Source organism: Hippoglossus hippoglossus, chromosome 3, assembly GCF_009819705.1.
Source record: "Hippoglossus hippoglossus isolate fHipHip1 chromosome 3, fHipHip1.pri, whole genome shotgun sequence".
In the NCBI taxonomy this organism is placed as follows: domain Eukaryota; kingdom Metazoa; phylum Chordata; class Actinopteri; order Pleuronectiformes; family Pleuronectidae; genus Hippoglossus; species Hippoglossus hippoglossus.
The window spans coordinates 100,001-120,000 of NC_047153.1; the positions used below are offsets into that span (position 1 = coordinate 100,001).

A 20,000-nucleotide genomic window follows, 5' to 3' on the forward strand; every position below is an offset into this window, starting at 1 on the left:
GACCGAGGGCCTGTTTGTGGCGCCTCCAATCAGAGGGCATCAGGAGTGCAGGTCTCAGGGGTCAGGGGTCAAAGACTGACGGTGCTGCGAGAAGGACCAATCAGAGAGCTTCGTTCCCTGTTGCGAAGAGCTGATGTCACAGGCTCGACAACATGAACTTAAACCACTGGACTCCGCTGTGGAAACACACTTAACACAATGAATTGCCAAAGGGGTTAAAGGAGTGAAGTGTCACTCTGTGTAATGTGAGAATTACAGTAATTCAGTCTAAAGATCCATAAACGTTTCATTTTAGTATTATTTTAAATTTTTTGCTGTTTTTAGACTTTTACTATTATAACAGAGGAGCAATTCTAGATATTTGCTGTAATGTTGCTACAGAGGCACACGTCCCTATTATTATGATTTTTCTAGTAAACCATACCTATCCCTAACCCATTTTGATGGGCAAAGTTTGTGGTCATGAACAAATCTTTCTTGGTGTTTAAAGTTCAATCAAACTCAAGAACTGGTCCTTACACGAAGTTCCAGTGGATTAAAGTTAAAGTTACATCAATCATCAAAGAAATGAAGTAAATATTGAGTTAGATCTCCGTCTAAATCATTTCACATGTCAAAAGGTCCTCGAGCAAGAAACTGAACCCAAATGACGTGTTCCTGACGTGTTCCTGACGTGAAACCCACATGTTTCGAACATGTTCCTCACATGTTCTGGAGGTTCTGGATGTGAGAACAAATGTCTGAGTCAGTGTCTCTGGACATTCTCTGGATCTTCTCCTGCAGCCTCCTAGTAACATGTGTGTAACATGTCCTCGTGAGTCCATGTGAGGAAACAGCAGGACAATGTGTGGAAGCTTCCCAGTGAGCGAGTGGACGTGTTGATGAGGTTTCTAACACGTGACGTGAAACTGGAAGAACACAAACATCTCAGGATGAAGAAGAGGAGCCGTACACGTAGAAGACGAAGACGTCAACTTGGAAACACGAGGAGGTTCCAGATCTTCTGGTGATGAGGGCCGACGCCGGTGTGGATGAGCTGTAAACAACAACACTGATCTTTCCACAGCAGAGTTTATACGTCATGTCCGGCCTCCTGCTGCTCTACAGGCTCCGCCCCTGCTGCTCTACAGGCTCCGCCCCTCGCCTGGATGTTCCCACATGTTCCTGTTTGAACGAGTCGGACCCAACAACCTGCTGCTGCTGCTTCACAGACACCAACTACACAACATGTCAGGACGCAAGTGTCTGGACACTTTCCAGAGTACATGTCTGAAAACAGTTTATTAAAAACTCTTTTTTGTTTAAATAACAAAAAAATCATTAATACTTAACAAGTGAAATTTTACATTCCAATCTGGAATCTCAGCTTTCATCAAGTTACACGACACAGTGTAATTACAGAGAATAACTTAACATCCTTTTTATTCAGTTATGTGAAGTCGTCAATGAGCTTCAGGACCGGTTCTTAATTCCAGATCCAAACTAAAGAGAGATTTGTTCATGTGTTAAAATGAACCTTGAAGTGTCAAAGATCTCAGGATCAACAGATTCTCTTCAGTATTTCTCACTGCTCAGTGACCGAGGGTCTGAACGAGCGAGGCAGCTAAACTGACACAGTGTTCAACAAGAGATTCGTTTCAATGTTGTTTAATTGGGACAAAAGTTAGTTTGCATTTTAACATCATTTTCTTCTGAATCTGTTAATAATGTCTAGAGTCAATTGTCAATGTTTACATCTTTTATTTTGCATTTGTTACTGGATTTGAAACGAGGAGTGCTCGAAAACAAATGTGAACTCCAGAGGAGATGGAAGTTTTCTGTCTCATGCCTTCAGATAAAGTAGTCGTGTCTATGAGACGCTGAGGTGAATCTAAAATAGCACCACCTCTTCCCCATCCCTCAAAAGTTCATGTTGAGGTTCAAACCTGGGATAATAAGTCAAATATATATAGAGATAGGAAGAGATGTATATATATATATATATGTATATATATATATGCAGTTTTATTATCTGTAGCAGTGTTTCCTTTGTTGTAGATGTAAAGACTTGTTGTAAATACAATGTTTTCTTACAAACGCTGGTTCTGGTGTATTTTTGTTCATTTGTGTGCTAAAAAAACCTTAAAACATAACTAGATTTACTTTAAAATAAAGTTGCAATGGTTCAACCACTATAATAATTTTATATTTTAATTCATACTTTACATAGACAAATGTACAAATAAGTTTTTTTGGCACAGGTAGATGAGCTTTGGGAGAAACTGTTTTTCAGATACACAACAAAAGGCACAAGAGTTAACTATGAACCGTCTGTGCCACAAAATAAAATACTGTGTATTTCATCACAAAGCAGACCTGATGTAACCATACTTTACAAATATCAAACACTGTGAAATACATTAAACAAGTGACACCAAATAAGTTTAAGCTTATGTTTTTATACATAAATAGAGTATGAAGTCATGTGTTTAAATATCTTGAGTTAAAGCTAAAAGAAATAAATTCACCTTCATAACCTGAACATCTGGGATGTTCAGTATTTTGTGACTGTTTTGGAAGTTTTTTTAATTAAATTATATTCTCATCCACATTTATAATTATTTTTTTGTTTTGGCAGCTCGATCTCATGCTTTAAGTTTGAAGCTACATCCACACAACTACGTTTTCATTAAGACTCATCATCTCTGCTACAGATTCTTCTGACGTCCACACGAGTCTGGACAGAGACGTGTGGACGCTGCTGGACGCGTTTTAGTTTGAAAACTGAGGGTTTTACTCTGGACGAACAGAAACTGAGATTTTAGGAAACGATGACGAACCTCTTGCTGATTGGTTCTTTTCATATTGCTATGTTAATCCAGATGTTCACATGTGGAGGAGACCAGATGTTAATCCAGATGTTCACATGTGGAGGAGTCCAGATGTTAATCCAGATGTTCACATGTGGAGGAGTCCAGATGTTAATCCAGATATTAATCCAGATGTCCACATGTGGAGGAGTCCAGATGTTAATCCAGATATTAATCCAGATGTCCACATGTAGAGGAGACCAGATGTTAATCCAGATGTCCACATGTAGAGGAGACCAGATGTTAATCCAGATGTTGACATGTGGAGGAGACCAGATGTTAATCCAGATGTCCACATGTAGAGGAGACCAGATGTTAATCCAGATGTTGACATGTAGAGGAGACCAGATGTTTTTAGCCTCGTTCTCTCTGCAACTAACAAACAAATGCTTCCTGTGCACACCGGCTCGTGCACGCCCAGTGCACGTCGGGGGTCATGTGAGGTGTGTTTTCATGTTGAGTGGACGGAGACGGTTTGGAGACATGTTTCTGTGGATGCAGCCTCAGTGTCAATAAAACCCAACATTTAATGTCGATAGCATTTAAACATTTGCTCCTGCACAAACTTTACTGAGCAGCTGGAAACATCTGGAGTCCTGACGAATGAGAAGAGGCAGATGTCGACTGTGAAGCTGTTTCCAGTGTTTTGAGGTAAATTTTTACTTTTAGGTTTCCACATAAAAACACGATATACAAAATGAAATGGCTGCTGTGGAAAATCAGCAGTAACAAAAAGGCTATTTCAGTCAAGGTTCTCCTCTTTGGTTTGTGTTGAAAGGTGAACTATCGTCCACCTAAAGTGCTCGATATGGTTTAATAACCTTTTTGGTTCATTAATATGGCTTCAGCGGAGATTGGAGGACGGAGCAGCTGATCCTGTGGAGAAGGTGAAGAAAGATTCAGTTTCCACACTCAACCCCTCAGCTCCGCCGGTCGTTTGGCTCCTCTGTTGCTGCAGAGTCTTTCGAGCGGTCGCAGCAGCTCGTCCTCTCTGGGTCTGTACGCCACCACGTAGCTGGTGTCCTCCAGCAGGATGCGGTTTAACGTTTGCTCGTAGTTAATGTGACGACGCACCATGAGTATATACTGTCTTCCGTCCTCCAGGTGAGGACAGTCACACACGTTGGGGACCCAGAGGAATTCCCGGTGCTCCAGACGGAAGCGGTTCCGGTAGGTGTGGATGATCTGGACGTCGTAACGCGTTTCCTCGCCTCGGTACAACTTCCCAAGGACTCTGGCCCGGAAAACTGACAGAGACATCGAATGTTGAACAAAGTGCACATTCAACTCAACATTCGGTCACAAGTTATTTACAAACAGCAAATCAACAAGATTCTGACTTACCAAAGTCCTTCTGACAATACTGTCTCTGTCGTTCCCTTCGCCCTTTCACACGCGGACATTTTCCACAATGTCCTGAAGAATGAACACAGCAGAAATATAAATTTACAAAACTGGACCTTATAACAATATGTCAACATGTTAGGAGACATAGTAATTTAAGATATAAGATATATTAAGATATGATAATAGTAAGTATATTAGATGGTGGTGCATGTTGGAAGGTGCCTGAACATCTGCTGACATCTCAGTTTGACGTACTTCCAGCTGAGGGCTGAGGCAGGAGGTTCCTGTGGTTCTCCTCCCGCTCCAGGCGCGGCAGGACGGCCAGGTGGGGGCGCTGGTGAGGCTGCTGGCGGCGGGTTTGGTGGCCTGACTGGCGTGGCGTTTTCTCCGGCTTGAAAACTAACAAGAAAGAAAACACACCAATGTTTTTTATATTTTATTTTATTGAAATAGTTTTAAAGATTAATTGGATCAAACTGAAACTGTGGTTAACAGCTGCTCTGACATATTAAGTTCTTCTTCTGTAAATATTTGATATATTCTTCACTTTTATTTTTATATAGGCTATTCAATGTTTTTTTTCACTTATTGCTTGTAGTACTTCGAAGTACCTTTGCTTTTTAATGTGAATTATATTTTTCCTTATTTTTCTTCTTACTATGAGAAAGATGAGAAAACTGTTTGTGTGGATGTTTGTCTCATTGTGGTGAAACGACACACTTCTTGCAAATTGAAAAAATTTCACACGACAATGGCAGCGTGGCTCAGGGGGAAAGGAGGGTCGTCCACGAACCAGAAGATCGGTGGTTTGATCACTTCAGTCCACTCGCCAAAGTTTCCTTGGGCAAGATACTGAACCCTAACTTCCCCCTGACAGCTGAGTCGACAGTGTGTGATGGATGTGTGATAGAAAAAGATTAGTGTGTTAATTCATGGATGAACATGGTTTTACTGCTATGAAAAGACTATACAAATATTAATACAGTCCATTTACCATTACCAAACCAATTCTGTATCACAGATCAAATACATAACTGCATGGAACCCTCACACACTTCCTACACTTCCACACACTTCCTACCTTGTCCTGCTCAACACAATAAAAGTCACAAGTTTCCTTGTTAACTCACAAACAATAAAAAATATTTTTGGCAAAAATCATGAGCTGGAAAACGTTTAGATTTATTATCCTGTTGTATAGATTCCGACAGAAGTACAGTATAACCTACAGTGTAATTTACAGTGTAACTTACAGTGTAACATACAGTGTAATTTACAGTGTAACTTACAGTGTAACATACAGTGTAACATACAGTGTAATTTACAGTGCAACCTACAGTGTAACTTACAGTGTAACTTACAGTGTACCTTACAGTGTAACTTACAGTGTAACATACAGTGTAACCTACAGTGTAACCTACAGTGTAATTTACAGTGCAACCTACAGTGTAACTTACAGTGTAACTTACAGTGTAACATACAGTGTAACCTACAGTGTAATTTACAGTGTAACTTACAGTGTAACATACAGTGTAACATACAGTGTAATTTACAGTGTAACATACAGTGTAACCTACAGTGTAACCTACAGTGTAATTTACAGTGCAACCTACAGTGTAACTTACAGTGTAACTTACAGTGTAACATACAGTGTAACCTACAGTGTAATTTACAGTGTAACATACAGTGTAACTTACAGTGTAACATACAGTGTAACATACAGTGTAACTTACAGTGTAACCTACAGTGTAATTTACAGTGTAACTTACAGTGTACCCTACAGTGTACCCTACAGTGTAACTTACAGTGTAATTTACAGTGTAACCTACAGTGTAACTTACAGTGTAACATACAGTGTAACTTACAGTGTAATTTACAGTGTAACCTACAGTGTAATTTACAGTGTAACTTACAGTGTAACTTACAGTGTACCCTACAGTGTACCCTACAGTGTAACTTACAGTGTAATTTACAGTGTAACTTACAGTGTACCCTACAGTGTACCCTACAGTGTAACTTACAGTGTAATTTACAGTGTAACCTACAGTGTAACTTACAGTGTAACCTACAGTGTAACCTACAGTGTAATTTACAGTGCAACCTACAGTGTAACTTACAGTGTAACTTACAGTGTAACATACAGTGTAACCTACAGTGTAATTTACAGTGTAACATACAGTGTAACTTACAGTGTAACTTACAGTGTAACATACAGTGTAACATACAGTGTAATTTACAGTGTAACATACAGTGTAACCTACAGTGTAACCCTTACCCTCGATAATGCAGCAGCAGCAGAAACCAGGTCCACATGCAGAAAAACTCTTTATCATTAGTTTTTAATTCCGAATCCACCACACAAGTGTTTTCACTTATCAAGCCTGAGTTTGATAACCTAACCCCGAACCCGATATAACCTTAAAATAACTTTAATGTTACCAAATATAACCCTAACATAACGGTAATATAACTAGTAGGATATTAGGCGTAACTTCCATACAGGGTTGGTAGCATACAGCTGTATAAATACGTTATATTAGTTCGGGTTATCTGATCGGTACTCAGTGTTGGGCAGGGGTGGAACAATGGTATCAGAACATCTCTGATTGTGTTGTGGTGAAAATGGAACCGAAACAACTCTGTGTTAACGGATCCACTTGGATTCTTTCTCTCTATGAAGAAGATGAAGGTCTTACACCAGTGTGGTTTGGTGGTGACTGGAGGAGGCCGGGTGGTGGTGGGTTGATCCCAGTAGCTGGCAGTGTGGTGAGGCTGACGCAGTGGACTCCTCCTCCCATGGTAAAGGGCGTACTGGTCTGATGGAAGCCAGTACTCGTACTCGATGCCTGAGTTTCTGTCTGTTGCCAGCACCTGCACACAAGGACAACATGGAAACATCGAGAGTGGCCTGGGTTTGAATGTTCTGTGAAGGATTCATAAAATGTGTCCTACATTCAGTGGCTGCATCCTTTCTAGGATGCATTTATAGATGGATTGTGGCTAGGCTGTTCCATTTCAATTCAATTCTATTCTATTCTATTTGTATAGCACCAAATCATAATATACATTATCTCATAGAAGGTCAAGACCTTAAGAATTATACAGAAACCAACAGTTCCCACCACGAGCAGCTCTGACTCCTTCAAAGCTGAACTTCCATTACTGAGCAACGTAGGATCCAATGGGTGGATTCTTCTAGAGCCAACCTATCCCAGGTTTCATTGCATGGTAGAGATTAAGAAAGCTAGCTAGCTGGATGGGTTTAGTTAAGATACAGCATCTCCAGGTCCTCAGACAAGATGATGACCAAACTATCATCTTACGGTTCTATCAGGGGTCTCTCACCATCAGATGAAGGTCTTCCTGGGTCGGTCCTGGCACCTCAAAGCTCTCCCAGGTGTCTGCAGAGCGTCGGTACAGCAGCTTGGTCCCAGCTACGGTGTACTCACCTGGAACACTAATCTTCCAGTTACCATTGATAACAAATTGGGAGCGACCATTCTGGAGGGCTGGGCGAGAGGAGAAGGTGATGGGAGGAAGGAAAGAAGGAAAAGTTTGCTGTTATTCACTGTTGATAAGTGAGTCAAAGGTTTTTCTAACGACCAAATACCAACAATAATGTCTCTATATCAGTGGGTGAAGGCTGAAGGTATGTCAGCTATGTGTGGCAGCTGTCTCCCCTCAGGGCTAAGAGGGATTTACATGACGATGGAATCCAGTACCTTCACCTGCTCCGGCCCTGTGGTCAAGACCTCACTGTTTTATTTTGGTCTCGTAAACAGGGATGAGAATAGATGCCCTTGGTTATTATGTTGACTGGAGAACATGTAGCAGGTCCAGAGACCAAATGAGACAGAGTCCCTCTTGTCTCCAGGGAGAAGTAGCAGAACGCCTCAGGATTCTGCTTATATGTGATATAATCATTACAATAAATATAAGATATTTGTGTTATTGAAAATGTTTTCATGCTGTTTTCTATTGTGATTGGTCAGTGTGGGAAATGTCGGCCTCTGCTCTCACATGACCTGGTTTAAATAGGGGGCGTGTCAGACGAGCTACTAAGGTCATGTGACATCATAACTTTGTGGAAGTAACAATAGAAGTAATAACTATGGTTCTATGGAGTAACTCTCTTTACCTGCAGAAGATCTTACCCAGATAATTCCTGCTGTCATCAGTGACTCGGATGTGAGTGGCTCCAGCCGGTATCATGGCCACCTCATTGTATCCAAAAGGTCCATCTGCTCAACAGAGACCTTCAGTTAGAACGTTGGTTTTATTTTATATTTTTATGACCAGGAACACGACAAAAAATTGAAACGAGGCAGAGAGAAGAAAAGCCTCAGAACTCAAGAACATTAAAACTCATTTATATTGAGGATTCAACTTCAAACAGCAAATTCAATCATCATCTCAAACATTAACATTAACCGTTCAATAATAAATATCCAGGAGAACCGTCCAGTTCTCCTGATGTTCTATGGTTCTCCTGCTGTTCCATTGTACCCCTGGTGTTCTAGGGTACCCCTGATGTTCTATAGTCCTCCTTCTGTTCTATGGTTCTCCTGCTGTTCCATGAACTCATCACGTTCTGTGAAGAACACGTACTTTCAGTATTTTCTCATTCATCTCTTTCAGAAACTATGCAGAACTTTGATCTGTGGAGCTTCAGACAGATGTGACCTTGAGGCCCTCTGACCTTGTGAGGAACCATCTTGTTCCACCCCCCTCCACCAGTTTTTTCTTTGTGGAGAAACGCAGCGGCAGAGAAAAGCTGCTGAGGCGCCCAAACATAACTATTATTACTAAAGACTATTATCAGCCTGTGTTGTTCTCGCTCCGTCTGAGCCTCTGTTACAGAACCACTCTCAGATGATTGTTTATGTTTTATAAACTGATGAATTCTATCAAATCCTAAAACAGGATCGAAAATAAATGTCAGATTTTCTTTCTTTTCTGTGATGAAATCTTTTTCCATCACAACCTGAATGATTATTAAACGTACGTTTGTGGATAACAGATGTTTTTCACTGTTTCGTTCCCTCCTCACTAAGCTTCTGTTTCAGTCTCTGGAGAGTTGATCTAATAACCTGTAAATAAAGATGGACGACATGATGGCTTCCAAAGGGGAATGTTTCTGTCATTTCAGGTCTTATCTCACTGATGTTTGTTCATGTTTCTGATCAGTTTGGTTTGAATTAGTTATTTGATGATTTAAAAACTGAGAAGGTGATTGACAGCTGAGACTGACTCAGGATTGGTTGAGAACAACAGAATCTTGCTGTTGCGGCTCCACCCCCGATCATTTCCGACTCAAGAAGGAAGGAGATATGTTGTTTATCTTAATATATAAATACATATCTACAGTCGTCTATGGTTGTTGATGACATAATGCTGCTGATTTGTGGGTCTTTACCTAAAAGGGTTAGGGTTAGGGTATATTGTTGTTTTTATGGCCGATGCACCAACCACACCAAGTCAATTTCCTGTATGTGAAAATATACTTGGCCAATAAAAGAATTCTGATTCTGATTCTGAAAAGAAATAGAAAATGTACATTGAGAATTTCCAAAGAAAAATTAGTCACATGGATTCAGCAGGGGGTAAGATCATTTATTATTTGATGTATCTGATTATATCTTATTCTACCTCTTTATATATATATATAAAGTATGAGTATGAGCAAACCACAGAAACTCTGCAGGTTCAACCTCCTCCCAACAGTTTTATCTGGTCAGAGTTTTCCTCTGAGCTTCAGGGTCCAGTGGAGGTTGGAGCAAGAGCATCAGTTAACTTGTGGCCTGAGGAGTTCTTCCTCCTTCCTGAAATCGTAATGAGTGTAATTTTGAAGAACACATCATTAACCGACTTCCTCCCTGGACGGCAACACTTGTGTTTATCACACATGTTGCCATGGTGAATGTTCACTTCATCTGAGAACAATCAGCTCCTGACAAATCCTGAATGACCTAAAGACACTTGAGGGGGAAACAGAAACAGGAACTGCACGAATCCCAGATGGTGTTGGCCTGAACAGATTCATTGTGGAGACAATGAGTGTGTGAGTGAGTGTGTGGGTGTGTATCCTACCTGCCTCCAGACCTTTGCTCTGATACACACTCTTGTGGTGCAGGCAGGTGGTGTTTTGTCCTCCACACACCATGCAGGCGTCCTCCTGCTGCTTTGAGCCTAAGATGGAGTCACAGCCCGGTTTCTGAAAAACAAACAGTTTCATCTAAAAATCCACTGATTCCAAAAATCTTTGTGTCGTTTCTCATGAACCGTTCATTTAATCAGCTTCACTTTTCTGTCTGTTAATAAGAAAGTTCAGTGTGGAGTTATGTTCAATTTGGTTTAATATTAAAAACATTAAATAAACATTCGGTATCAGTCAGTGTGGGGGGGGGCAGTGTGTCCTCAGTCTGTGGATAGAGTTGAACATGTCTTCTTCTAGGTCCTCATATGAACTACAGAAGTCCAAATCTTTCCCACCAGATAATTTTGATAATTAGATTATTTTCACCATGATCAGGATCCACTATGATCAGGATCCACTATGATCAGGATCCACCATGATCAGGATCCACTATGATCAGGATCCACTATGATCAGGATCCACCATGATCCACTATGATCAGGATCCACCATGATCAGGATCCACTAGGATCAGGATCCACTATGATCAGGATCCACCATGATCCACTATGATCAGGATCCACCATGATCAGGATCCACTAGGATCAGGATCCACCATGATCCACCATGATCAGGATCCACCATGATCCACCATGATCCACCATGATCAGGATCCACTAGGATCAGGATCCACCATGATCCACCATGATCAGGATCCACCATGATCCACCATGATCAGGATCCACTAGGATCAGGATCCACCATGATCCACCATGATCAGGATCCACCATGATCCACCATGATCAGGATCCACTATGATCAGGATCCACCATGATCAGGATCCACTATGATCCACCATGATCAGGATCCACTATGATCAGGATCCACCATGATCAGGATCCACTAGGATCCAGATCCACCATAATCCACCATGATCAGGATCCACTATGATCAGGATCCACCATGATCAGGATCCACTAGGATCAGGATCCACCATGATCCACCATGATCAGGATCCACCATGATCCACCATGATCAGGATCCACTATGATCAGGATCCACCATGATCCACCATGATCAGGATCCACTATGATCAGGATCCACCATGATCAGGATCCACTAGGATCCAGATCCACCATAATCCACCATGATCAGGATCCACTATGATCAGGATCCACCATGATCAGGATCCACTAGGATCAGGATCCACCATGATCCACCATGATCAGGATCCACCATGATCAGGATCCACCATGATCCACCATGATCAGGATCCACTAGGATCAGGATCCACCATGATCCACCATGATCAGGATCCACTAGGATCAGGATCCACCATGATCCACCATGATCAGGATCCACCATGATCCACCATGATCAGGATCCACTATGATCAGGATCCACCATGATCAGGATCCACCATGATCAGGATCCACCATGATCCACCATGATCAGGATCCACTATGATCAGGATCCACCATGATCAGGATCCACCATGATCCACCATGATCAGGATCCACTAGGATCAGGATCCACCATGATCAGGATCCACTAGGATCCAGATCCACCATGATGAGGACCATGACTTTGTCTGCAGATGATGATGTGACACAGCTCCACTCACCAGGCAGCGTCCGTTCACACACAGCTCTCCAGGCTCCGAGCTGCAGGAGGTTCCATCCAGAACTCGTCCGAAGTTGTAGTAGAATTTGTGACCCAGGGCCAAGCAGCTCAGTTCACAGGGGTCAGAGCCTGACAGGGAACAGGGGCAGGTTCTTTATGAAGAATATTCATTATATATAATAAATATGATTCATCACATGTGATGTGTCGTATGTTATCGTAATCACCTGCATATTTTACATCTATGTGTAAATAGTTTCTGAACTGGAATTCGAGACAGTTATTTTTCATACAATCATAAAATGACACGTCTAGTGACTTTTGTTTTATTAGAATTATTCAGGCTGTGGAATGTGGTCTCAGGTCTGAAGACGTTATCTCAAGATGTCCTGACCCGATTTTCAAATTAAAATATAAATACTACATCCTACTATTAACTCTGATCACATTTCTCTGCTTCCACTGCAGGAAACCTGGAAACCAGGAAACCAGGAAACCTGGAAACCTGGAAACAACGAAACCTGGAAACATGAAACCTGGAAACAACGAAACCTGGAAACATGAAACCTGGAAACCTGGAAACCAGGAAACCAGGAAACCTGGAAACCTGGAAACAACGAAACCTGGAAACATGAAACCTGGAAACCTGGAAACCTGGAAACAACGAAACCTGGAAACATGAAACCTGGAAACCAGGAAACCAGGAAACCTGGAAACAACGAAACCTGGAAACATGAAACCTGGAAACCTGGAAACCTGCAAACAGCTGTTCAGACTTGATCCCCCTCACCTCCGTGAAACGTCGTCCACCTGAAGGTGTTTCCAGCCACTAAGGGTCGATCATTGAAGGCAGCGCACTGCATCTCTCTGAAATCCTCGGAGCCAGGAGCACACTCCTACACACACACACACACACACACACACACACACACACACACACACACACACACACACACACACACACACACACACACACACACACACACACACACACACACACACACACACACACACACACACAAAAACTTTGTGTATAAAGAAATAAGAACTTTGTGTATAAAGAAATAAGAACTTTGTGTATAAAGAAATAAGAGCTTGGTGCTGACCTTCGTGTTGCAGATCTTGTATTGTCTGGGTTCTCCTGCACATGGTCCACCTACTGGGTTCCTGAATAAGCAGAGAGAATATAGACTATATGATTATATGTGTGTTGGTTCTGTCACAGAGTAAATACAGACTCTAAACATTTAAATATGAGTTTCAGACTCCTTTATTAAAACAGTTTGCAGTGTAATTAGCCGTTTGATGAATCAAGTCAAATTTAGTATTACATGGTATGAAGCAGTGATTTGCTCTTAAATGCTGTGACTCCAGGCACATGAAGATATGGATCATATGGATCACCTTTATGGCCTGTAAAGTCTGGACATGGGATTTAGAGGTCAAGCCATCAAAACTCTCTCCAGTGCCTCCGAAAAGGCCACTAGGTGGCTCTGAATCAATTAGCAACAATAGAAACTAAGAGAACTGCTTCCAATGCCTTGCCATCAAAACATCGAACGCAGTCCAAGGGACAACTTTTGTCCGTGAGGGGGAACAAGGACAGAGAGATCCTCCTCCACTGACCAGGAGTGGTCAGTTGGACCAAGCCCCAGACTGGGAGATGTTGGTGGACGTGCGCCAGCGGCTCCCAGTCCCATCACATATTATCACTACCACCCTGAGACCTGATGCTCTGGTCCAACACCCTGCTCCTCGTCTACTTGGTAGAACTGACAGAACCCTGTGAGGATAATGCTGATGAATAAGAGGAAAAGGCTGCGATGCAGACATGGAATGGGAGGCAGAGCAACGAGACTGGAAAGCAATAGTTTGACCTGTGGAGGTCGGCTGCAGGAGTTTCATTCCAACATCCACCATCAGGTTGCTCAAAGATCTGGGATCCATGGACCGGTCCTGCTCCAGACCATAAAAGAAATATCCCACACTGCAGAACGCTGCAGCCAACGGCTCTGGATCAGGAGGAAAGATCCCAACTGGGCCCCAGGATGCTCGAGACCTGCACCCAGATCAACCTGTGGGGGGCCGGCCTCAGAAGAGGGTGTCTTATGATTTAAAAGTCTGAAACACCTAATGACACTAAAGTACACAACTGAAGACATGTCCCTAACATCCGCTGGTGGTCACTAACATACGTTAACTGAAGCAACACACAGTTAAGCAACACTTAACTGCCTCCTCCAACACGTGGAGGAGACATTTACATGTGACAAAAGACACATGTAAATTATTGAATAAATCATAAAATGTCTTCAGACCATGAAGCTCAGCTGAAGAAATATGACAACGGACAACACGACTGATGGAAACAGTGTAAACAAGAAAGAAAGAAAACATTTTTCATGTCGTCAACCTGCGGGACATGGATGTTATTTACCTGGTGATGCAGGTGCGTGTCCTTACAGAGGCTCCGCCCCCACAGCTGCGGGAGCAGACCGACCAGCCGCTCCACGTCGCCCACTCGTTCTGGAAGTTCAGCTGCCGTCGAGCTCGTGTTGAAGGCCCCGACGAGGCCTCGCCGGACGGCCCCCAGGCAGAGAGCCAGGACGACTGAAGCCGACAGAGAGACGGACACAACTTCATGTTAGTCTTAGTTACTGAGACACCAGACGATAAAACTTCTCTTTAAAGAAAATCATCTTGTCAGAGAAACTTTTCTCAACTAAAATAACACAGAAATAAAGGCCATCTCGCCAACTGCACTTTTCTACATCTTGAAAAAATTCCACAAAAGAATTAAAATGACTTCAAATTCCTTTAGTAATTCTCCTGAACTGTATTTTACTGTTGCACTAATTAAAGAAAGCAAGAAAAACACTGAACACAATGTATTGAAAGGGTCAGTGGAATAAACGTGTGTCAAAGGCAGGAAAACAACATGAAAACCATCCATCATCTTTAAAAGCTTCTAACTCTCGTTCTTTCAGGGTCACAGGCGGCTGGAGCCAATGAGACGTCAGCTGAGAGGTGACAACAAGTGGCCAGCGAATCACAAGACTGGAATAAAACAACAACCACCCACACAGGCTCTTCACGTCAGCTGCACATCTGTCAATCGACCGGAACTCCAACAAAACTCGGATCAATGGAACTGATTTGTTTTATCTTGTGCTGATGTTGTCAATCAAAGTTTTAAACACAATTCATTTTATTATTATCATCACATATGGAAGTGATGTAATGAATCAGATGCAATGAAACCTTGTGAATCATCAGCTGAACAATAAAAGTGATTAAAGATGATTAAAGAATCTCAAACACATTCCAGAGGCTTTACCCCGGAGGAGAAACACACACGCGCACGCACACGCACACGCACACGCACGCACACACGCACACACTCACACACTCACACATTCACACACTCACACACACTCACACACACACACTCACACACACTCACACACCCACACACTCACACACTCACACACACACACACTCACACACTCACACATTCACACACTCACACACTCACACACTCACACACACTCACACACTCACACACACACACACTCACACACTCACACACTCACACACACGCACACACTCACACACTCACACACTCACACACACACACACACTCACACACACACACACTCACACACTCACACACACTCACACACTCACACACTCACACACTCACACATTCACACACTCACACACTCACACACTCACACACACTCACACACTCACACACACACACACTCACACACTCACACACTCACACACACGCACACACTCACACACTCACACACTCACACACACACACACACTCACACACACACACACTCACACACTCACACACTCACACACACTCACACACTCACACACTCACACATTCACACACTCACACACACACACACTCACACACTCACACACTCACACACACTCACACACTCACACACACACACACTCACACACTCACACACTCACACACACGCACACACTCACACACTCACACACTCACACATTCACACACTCACACACACACACAAACCCACAGTTCCGTGGTGGGGGTCACCTGAGGTTGCCCTCATTAGTGTTGGGGCCACTTAAATTAGCATTGATAACAGTTGGGGATGGGGGGGCTGGAATTCAAGATGAATGAAAGTGACCTTTGACCTTTAAATCCTCTCCCCCCCTCACATGACCAGGAAGTGTTTGAAACATTTAGATATTAACAAACATCCTCTGATCTTAACCCTCAACACAGTGTAGTTACAACCAGCTTGTAGTCTGGAGCTTCACATTTGTTATAATAATAATAATAATAATAATAATAATAAAAGAATGAGATCATTTCATTGATGGATTTCAACAAAATCCAGAGTGAGATGCAGAAATCAGGAAGCAGTTTATCGTGATGCAGCCTTAGTACGAGGAAAAGACCTCAGACAGGGGGCGCTGTTCTGAGGGCTGGGGGTTTAACCTGTGTCTAGTTATTCCAGTCGGGCATGGGAGAAGGTTGAGAAGGTGTCTGCCTGATGGACGCCGTCCAATCAGACCAAGGACAGAGGAGGATGTCGACTTATAGGAAACAAAACAACTTTAGAAGACAAATACGCTGCCAGAGCAAAAACAATCCAATCAGCTCGCTCCCTGACCTCAGACATCAGCTCAAAGAGCTGTGATTGGTTCACTTCCTTAATGAGCAGGATGTTCCTGTGTGAAACCTGAGAGCTGCCATTTAACTTAATCACAACATTTAAGTCTGTCACTTGTAAGAAAAAGAAAACATAAAGGCTGGAAACGTTGGGCGATTGTGGGAAATTGCCGTGGGCCCCGTCAGGTCAGCACTACAAGGCAGTGTGTGTAGCCTTGTGCCACTTCACATCATCCAACTGTCTTCAGCTGTTTCCATACATGACCTGCGGGTGAAGTTAAGCAGTTACGCAGACAACACCCAGCTGTACATATCTATGAAGCCTGATGAATCTAATCACTTAGTCCAACTTCAGGAATGTCTCAAGAACATCAAGGTCTGGAGGACCCAGAACTTCTTACTTCTAAATTCAGACTGAGCTCATTGTAATGGTCCCTAAACATCTGAGAGAAACACTGTGACCAGATAGTCCCCTTGGTGTTAGTTTGGCCCCCAGCTCCACTGTGAGGAACCTGAGTTAGGACCAGGACATGTGACCCACATATAAAACAAGTCTCTAGGACAGCTTTCTTCCACCTGCACAGTATTATGAACATTAGGAACATCCTGTCTCAGAAGGAAGCTGAGAAACTCGTCCATTTGTTCCATCTAGACTGGATCAGTGTGACTCTTTATTATCAGGACGTCCCAGTAAGTCTGTGAAAAGCCTCCAGTTGGTCCAAGATGCTGCAGCACGAGTGCTGACAGGAACTAGGAGAGATCATATTACTGCTCTCAGCTTCTCTGCACTGGCTCCTTGTAAAACTCTGAACATCAAGATCCTGCTCCTCACATAGAAAGTCCTTCAAACCCTTCATATATCAAAGAGCTCATAACACTGTACTGTCCAAATAGATCACTGCACTCCCAAAACACAGGTTCTCTTGTGGTTCTAGAGTCTGTAAGAGCAGAACGGGAGGTAGAACCTTCAGCTACCAGGCTCCTCTCCTGTGGAACCAGCTCCCACTCTGGGTTCTAGAGTCTGTAAGAGCAGAACAGGAGGTAGAACCTTCAGCTACCAGGCTCCTCTCCTGTGGAAGCAGCTCCCACTCTGGGTCTGAGTCTGTAAGAGTAGAACAGGAGGTAGAACCTTCATCTACCAGGCTCCTCTCCTGTGGAACCAGCTCCCACTCTGGGTTCTAGAGTCTGTAAGAGCAGAACAGGAGGTAGAACCTTCAGCTACCAGGCTCCTCTCCTGTGGAACCAGCTCCCACTCTGGGTTCTAAAGTCTGTAAGAGCAGAACAGGAGGTAGAACCTTCAGCTGCAGGCTCCTCTCCTGTGGAACCAGCTCCCACTCTGGGTTCTAGAGTCTGTAAGAGTAGAACAGGAGGTAGAACCTTCATCTACCAGGCTCCTCTCCTGTGGAACCAGCTCCCACTCTGGGTTCTAGAGTCTGTAAGAGCGGAACAGGAGGTAGAACCTTCAGCTACCAGGATCCTCTCCTGTGGAACCAGCTCCCACTCTGGGTTCTAGAGTCTGTAAGAGCAGAACAGGAGGTAGAACCTTCAGCTACCAGGATCCTCTCCTGTGGAACCAGCTCCCACTCTGGGTTCTAGTCTGTAAGAGCAGAACAGGAGGTAGAACCTTCAGCTACCAGGATCCTCTCCTGTGGAACCAGCTCTCACTCTGGGTTCTAGAGTCTGTCAGAGTAGAACAGGAGGTAGAACCTTCAGCTACCAGGATCCTCTCCTGTGGAACCAGCTCTCACTCTGGGTTCTAGAGTCTGTAAGAGCAGAACGGGAGGTAGAACCTTCAGCTACCAGGCTCCTCTCCTGTGGAAGCAGCTCCCACTCTGGGTTCTAGAGTCTGTAAGAGCAGAACGGGAGGTAGAACCTTCAGCTACCAGGCTCCTCTCCTGTGGAAGCAGCTCCCACTCTGGGTTCTAGAGTCTGTAAGAGCATAACAGGAGGTAGAACCTTCAGCTACCAGGCTCCTCTCCTGTGGAAGCAGCTCCCACTCTGGGTTCTAGAGTCTGTAAGAGTAGAACAGGAGGTAGAACCTTCATCTACCAGGCTCCTCTCCTGTGGAACCAGCTCTCACTCTGGGTTCTAGAGTCTGTAAGAGCAGAACAGGAGGTAGAACCTTCATCTACCAGGCTCCTCTCCTGTGGAACCAGCTCCCACTCTGGGTTCTAGAGTCAGTAAGAGTAGAACAGGAGGTAGAACCTTCAGCTACCAGGCTCCTCTCCTGTGGAACCAGCTCCCACTCTGGGTTCTAGAGTCTGTAAGAGCAGAACAGGAGGTAGAACCTTCAGCTACCAGGCTCCTCTCCTGTGGAAGCAGCTCCCACTCTGGGTTCTAGAGTCTGTAAGAGTAGAACAGGAGGTAGAACCTTCAGCTACCAGGCTCCTCTCCTGTGGAACCAGCTCCCACTCTGGGTTCTAGAGTCTGTAAGAGTAGAACAGGAGGTATAACCTTCAGCTACCAGGCTCCTCTCCTGTGGAAGCAGCTCCCACTCTGGGTTCTAGAGTCTGTAAGAGCAGAACAGGAGGTAGAACCTTCAGCTACCAGGCTCCTCTCCTGTGGAACCAGCTCCCACTCTGGGTCTGAGTCTGTAAGAGTAGAACAGGAGGTAGAACCTTCATCTACCAGGCTCCTCTCCTGTGGAACCAGCTCCCACTCTGGGTTCTAGAGTCTGTAAGAGCAGAACAGGAGGTAGAACCTTCAGCTACCAGGCTCCTCTCCTGTGGAACCAGCTCCCACTCTGGGTTCTAGAGTCTGTAAGAGTAGAACAGGAGGTATAACCTTCAGCTACCAGGCTCCTCTCCTGTGGAACCAGCTCCCACTCTGGGTTCTAGAGTCTGTAAGAGCAGAACAGGAGGTAGAACCTTCAGCTACCAGGCTCCTCTCCTGTGGAACCAGCTCCCACTCTGGGTTCTAGAGTAAGACACCTTCTCTACATTTAAGGTTAAACTTCCAACGTTCCTTTTTGATACCATCCCTTAGTTATGCTGTCTCATTAACCAGGGTCATTGAAATGAATGAGGGTGGAACCAGCTGAAGGTTTTGACCCAGAGTGGATTCATTCTGTCTCTGCAGTGTTGACTTACGCTCTGTGGGGAGGACAGGCAGACGGGAGCGAGCAGCAGCAGGACAAAGGTCAGGGCCTGGAACAGACTCAGTTTCCTGGAGACACGGAGACAAACAACCACCGTCAGTCGGCTGGTGACATCACCCTGGTCATTTTTCACATTACGTGCACATGAACGCACAAATACAGAAGTGTTGCAGCAGAAGTGTTTGACAGGAAGAAAGAAAAGACACGACCAACACAGCCGAGGTCTTAAGGTCACGGATCACAGGTTTTGTATTGAAACATCATATTAAATATAAAAGGAATTAGC

The 20,000-nt window shown here is 43.8% G+C and overlaps 2 protein-coding genes across 9 annotated transcripts in view; one reads left to right on the forward strand and one right to left on the reverse strand.

Annotated features, from left to right (window-relative positions):
* The window catches only part of serinc4 (serine incorporator 4), a 22,721-nt gene extending 20,233 nt beyond the window's left edge, over positions 1-2,488 (forward strand). Inside the window, exon 11 of one of the 2 annotated variants that reach the window (XM_034573801.1) lies at positions 1-2,488. This exon is cut by the window's left edge and continues 247 nt beyond it. The gene's annotated coding sequence lies outside the window, so the exon portion shown is untranslated. The other variant, XM_034573790.1, reaches the window with a different exon arrangement.
* adamtsl5 (ADAMTS like 5) overlaps positions 2,173-20,000 on the reverse strand; it is a 25,813-nt gene continuing 7,985 nt past the window's right edge. For all 7 annotated transcript variants that reach the window (XM_034573764.1, XM_034573728.1, XM_034573780.1 and 4 more), the window contains 12 exons: positions 19,707-19,782; positions 14,392-14,564; positions 13,061-13,121; positions 12,745-12,850; positions 11,956-12,083; positions 10,287-10,410; positions 8,351-8,437; positions 7,542-7,705; positions 6,893-7,067; positions 4,452-4,595; positions 4,194-4,265; positions 2,173-4,096 (listed from right to left, as the gene is read on the reverse strand). In XM_034573764.1, the coding sequence (XP_034429655.1) occupies positions 3,762-4,096; positions 4,194-4,265; positions 4,452-4,595; positions 6,893-7,067; positions 7,542-7,705; positions 8,351-8,437; positions 10,287-10,410; positions 11,956-12,083; positions 12,745-12,850; positions 13,061-13,121; positions 14,392-14,564; positions 19,707-19,782 (1,645 nt within the window). In that variant the 3' untranslated portion in view covers positions 2,173-3,761. The remainder of the gene's footprint in view (positions 4,097-4,193; positions 4,266-4,451; positions 4,596-6,892; positions 7,068-7,541; positions 7,706-8,350; positions 8,438-10,286; positions 10,411-11,955; positions 12,084-12,744; positions 12,851-13,060; positions 13,122-14,391; positions 14,565-19,706; positions 19,783-20,000) is intronic.